Source organism: Macrobrachium nipponense, chromosome 11, assembly GCF_015104395.2.
Source record: "Macrobrachium nipponense isolate FS-2020 chromosome 11, ASM1510439v2, whole genome shotgun sequence".
Taxonomy (NCBI): domain Eukaryota; kingdom Metazoa; phylum Arthropoda; class Malacostraca; order Decapoda; family Palaemonidae; genus Macrobrachium; species Macrobrachium nipponense.
The window spans coordinates 99,110,097-99,115,096 of NC_061087.1; the positions used below are offsets into that span (position 1 = coordinate 99,110,097).

At 38.7% G+C, this 5,000-nt stretch overlaps 1 protein-coding gene across 4 annotated transcripts in view; it reads left to right on the top strand.

Annotated features, from left to right (window-relative positions):
* Positions 1 to 5,000, top strand: part of LOC135207865 (uncharacterized) — a 174,494-nt gene that overhangs the window by 103,006 nt on the left and 66,488 nt on the right. For all 4 annotated transcript variants that reach the window (XM_064239758.1, XM_064239748.1, XM_064239776.1 and 1 more), the window contains one exon: positions 2,621 to 3,403. In XM_064239758.1, the coding sequence (XP_064095828.1) occupies positions 3,259 to 3,403 (145 nt within the window). In that variant the 5' untranslated portion in view covers positions 2,621 to 3,258. The remainder of the gene's footprint in view (positions 1 to 2,620; positions 3,404 to 5,000) is intronic.

The window sequence follows — 5,000 nt, forward strand, 5'->3', positions numbered from 1 at the left end:
CCTTTCTCTCTCTCTCTCTCTCTCTCTCTCTCTCTCTCTCTCTCTCTCTCTCTCTCTGTGTGTTTCTATATTTGTAAAAGAGAGAGAAGGGAAATGTGAATCCACCTATATCAGTATAATTATCCACAAACCTAAACCTCCGTGTGTGTGTGTGTGTGTGTAGAGGAAAGAAAGAGAGAGAGAGGAAAGAATATGAATACACTATGCTAGCATAACCCACAAATCTAAATAAATTCTCTCTCTCGGTCTCTCTCATCTCTCTTCTCTCTCGTCTCGCTCTCTGTGTGTGTGTGTGTGTGTTTGTGTGTTAGGTCCTCCTTCCTCCACCTGGCATACAGCTCAGCCACTAACCACCCACAAACACTTCCCTGACCTGAATATCTCCCTGGCGTCACTCACTCCTTCACAGCTGCTGTTCCTTCGGGGTCTGGGAGAAGGCGAGTTCCTCCTACTCTGGCGGGTCTTCTCTGGCCGTAGGAGGTGTGGGTGGTTTCAATATCCCCCCGCCCCCCCCCCCCCCCCCCAACAACCTTGCCCCTTAACACACCTGCCACCCCCCTTCCCTCTTTCTTTTTGACTGTGGTCTTTTCCTCGGATGTGTTGTATTCTGTTCATAATATTCTCAGTTTCTTTAGTTCTTCTCTGTGTCGTCTTTTATTATGTTAGTTAATTTCCTAGGGTATATATGATGTTAATAATATTCCCATTTGTTGCTTGATTTCATTACTATAGTGTACTTTGTTATGTTAATAATGTCATCTCCTGTAGTTCTTTCCTTTGGTGTATGATGTTAATATTATTCCCATTTTTCTGTTCTTGCCCGTGTGTATTTTAATATAATAATAATATAATATAATTATATTATTATTATTATTATTATTATTATTATTATTATTATTATGATAATTAAAATATCAATAACAACTAAAACATCTCTGGAATCAGTATTGATATTAGGATCAGTAGATCCTAATAGTGATATATTGCATTGTTATCACCGAAAGTGGCCACAGTATTTGTAGTGACAGTTACAAAACCATTATTGGTGTATATTTATTCCGCTAATTTTGATCGCTGAATGATATCCACTTATCCGGCCATAATGGTTCATGAACGTCATATGTTATTGCAGTCACCGTCATCTTTGATAAAGCCTGTTTACTCTAATTTCCTTTAAAATACCAAGAATTCCTCACCAAAGTTCTCAAGATTTTTTGTCTTTATTCACTTCCGTTGAAAAACAAAGACATAATGGCTGCTCTCGTTGTTACTGTTTTTGTTGTTAATGTTATTTATTTATCATTGTTTTGGCGCGTTGTCAAGGGAAAGAAATTGCGTTTTGTCGTCGGGAGAATAACAGGAAAATGGTTGTAGGTTGTACTCACAACAGACAATGAGATCGTTTTGAGGGTTACCTACCTGTATAGTACATGATAAATGAAACTGCTTCATTTCTCTGCTATTTTGTCTCGTAAGTAGTACTCTCTCTCTCTCTCTCTCTCTCTCTCTCTCTCCTCTTCTCTCTCACCTCTCCTCTCTCTCTCTCTCTCAGCTCCGTGAATGAATATGCAAGCGTTTGATTACTTCAGTTTTACTCTCTCTCTCTCTCTCTCCTCAAATTATGTATGAATATTCATAACTGAAAGTTAGATACTTTGGTATTAAGTAACACTCTGCGTTTCTCTCTCTCTCTCTCTCTCTCTCTCTCTCTCTCTTCTTCTTCTTCTTCTTCTTCTTCTTCTTCTTCTATTCTTCTTCTTCTTCTTCTTCTTCTTCTTCTTCAAATAAATGTACAAGCATATGATTCTTTAAGTTTTAGTCTTTCTCGCAGTTTTACTCCTCATATTCTCTCTCTCTCTCTCTCTCTCTCTCTCTCTCTCTCTCTCTCCTACTTCTTCTTCTTCAAATAAATGTACAAGCATATGAATATTTAAGTTTTAGTATATCTCCCAGTTTTACTCCTCATACTCTCTCTCTCTCTCTCTCTCTCTCTCTCTCTCTCTCTCTCTCTCTCTCTCGTATGGGTCTGTTTCCCTTCAGGTGAAACTCAAAGAAGTGAAACTTGAGCAGATATTGTGTCTTGTGGTCGCGTATTCAGCTGTACTTTTCCCCCATAATTAATGAATTTTCATTTACCCGAGGAATGGGAGAAACTTTGGGTTTTCCAAAATTAATTTGATAAATAGTTTAAAGGTCGTTTTAGGTGGTGATACTCCCCGATACTAACTGTCGCTAGATAGTGTTGATAGTCCTGAGATAGCAACGTATTTTTTTAAGTAGATATTCGCTTTATATTTTTATTCATAACTTAAAATGATTGTGATGTGTTATATTCTCTATCGGATTTTTATATCAAATTGTAATTGTGACAAACTTTTCTCTGTTTATATTAATTAAATTCTCTCTCTCTCTCTCTCGTCTATCTCATCCTCTGTCTCTCTCTCTCTCTCTCTCTCTCTCTCTCTCTCTCACATTCCACACACACACATACACAAAATAAACATAAACACACATACACAAAATAAACATAATTTCTCCAGGCTGTTACATTCAACCTAACAGCCCCTCACAATCGTCTGGAATCAAGAACCTCATGGTTTTCTGTCTTTTTCCTTTGCAGATCTTGGCAGAGAATGTCGCCGCACGTTCTGAATTGAAAGCTGGGTCGCCCTCACGCCCATGATTCCAATATAGGTGTCCATCCCACGGGACTGCGCATCCTAGCGAACATCCACGCCACTCTCCGTGATCCATCGCCGAATGCGAAGGTGGGAAAAGTGGCTCAGAAATCGTTGAAAATAACGATTCTCGGTATGAGTGGGAATCCACTTTCCCCCGAATGAAAACAGTGTTGTTTTGGTGTCTCTTTCTGTAATGCTTCTCCGCGGTTGGACTCGCTGGAGAGTTTCACGAGCGATGCACTAAGATTTTGAGACGCAGACAGAGACGTGAAGCCAGTCTTTCATATTCTCATTCTGAAGAAAAAGATAAAAAAAAAGATGCTCGTCACCCCTACCAACAAATACTGAAGCTCGACCCGCACCCAGCGAAGCTTCAGGTAGGATGAAAACGAGAGACAATACTTGTGTGACGTACATGCGGGTCCTCCGTGTCAAACTTCCACCCAAAGGAATGAGGTAGACACGCGGAGAGAAGCCAAAAAAAGAAAGAAATATTTCTACCGATTCTCCGTATTTTAAAATCTCTTCCGGAGAGAGAGATAAGACAAATAAGGAGAAGAGAGATTCAAAGAAGATAATGATAAGAAGCATGTTGCTGTTACTCTTGTTGCTCATGTGGGCCACTGACGGACTGGGCGACGAAAAGTTGGAGGTCACCTCTGCTGCTGCTGCTGCTGCCTCAGTGACCCGCCACTATCAGGGAGACATTTACAAGGTCAAAGGTAAGTGACCCGTCTCGGTTTGTTTTTGAAGGTGAGGCATCTAGTATATATTTTCATACTTTTTTCAATTTGGTACATCTTAGTATATATTTATTTTCATACTTTTTAAAGGTGACCCATCTTAGAATTTCATATTTTTTGAAGGTGACCCATCTTAAGATTTATTTTCATACTTTGTAAAGGTGACACATCTTAGAATTTCATACTTTTTAAAGTTGACCCATCTTAGAATTAATTTTTATACTTTTTAAAGATGACCCATATTAGAATTTCATATTTTTTAAAGGTGACACATGTTAAAATTTATTTTCATACGTCTTGAAGGTGACACATTTAGTATTTATTTTCACACTTTTTTTAAGGTGACCTATCTTAGCATTTATTCTCAATACTTTTTAAGGTGACACATCTAGTATTTATTTTGTTTATTTCTTTATTCGTCTGTTTTTATATTACTTTATCTATCTATATTAATGACACAATTTCATTCATTCATTTAACATTTTTCAGATTTTTACATCGTTCATTCATAGGTCACTGATATATCTATATAGTTTACATTTATCGCATCGTTAATATTTTTCCATCTCCCCTCATGTCATGCGTTGATATTCTTCTACCGTATTATTCGCGACCTTCAATAATTACACCTTATGATGACTTTCAAGGCAAAACGGCATGACTGCGATTTAAAATGCTTAGCAACTTTGAATATAGGCTACTAATGTTATGTATGAAATTTAATTAAATTAATCAAAACGCTAAAACATTTCCAGTACACAAGTTTTATCCATCCTCTGACTTGAATCATAACTTGACTTCACAGAAGAAAGCCTGAAAGAGTAAATGTCGCCCCCCACCCCCGGCCCCGATTCTCTCTCTCTCTCTCTCTCTCTCTCTCTCGTCTTCAATGTCTTCACGTTCTTTATTTTTTTCTCTGCCTAAATATTATCTTTGCATCACAGAAGAAAGACTGAAAGTGTAAATTCCCCTCCCCCATCCCCTCTCTCTCTCTCTCTCTCTCTCTCTCTCTCTCTCTCTCTCTCTCTCGTCTTTAGTTTCTTCACGTTATTTATTTTCTTCTCTGACTAAATAATATCTTTGCATAATAGAAGAAAGACTGAAAGTGTAAATCTCGCCCCCGTCCCCATTTCCTCTCTCTCTCTCTCTCTCTCTCTCTCTCTCTCTCTCTCTCTCTCTCTCGACTTCGTGACTGAAGAGAGTGACCGCCAGTGAAAGATGCCCTTTCCAAGCTCGCGTTGGTGGATTCCCAAAGTTACTTTGCTCACGTAACGCTGCCTCTCGTAACAGCAACAGTTTGTAACAACACGAACGACCTCTAGTGGAAATAAGATTTAGTCTGGCTGCTTTTCTCTTCGGCTGGTGATGAGTGTGACTTTTTCAGAGAATGAAAGTCAATCTTTTACCTTTTTAGTTTTCTGTAAAAGAAAACTGTTGAGATGGCTGATTTGTCTGTCCGTCCGCACTTTTTCTGTCCGCCCTCAGATCTTCAAAACTACTGAGGCTTTTAAAGGGCTGCGAATTTGTATATGGATCATCCGCCCTCCAATCATCAAATATACCAAATTGCAGCCCT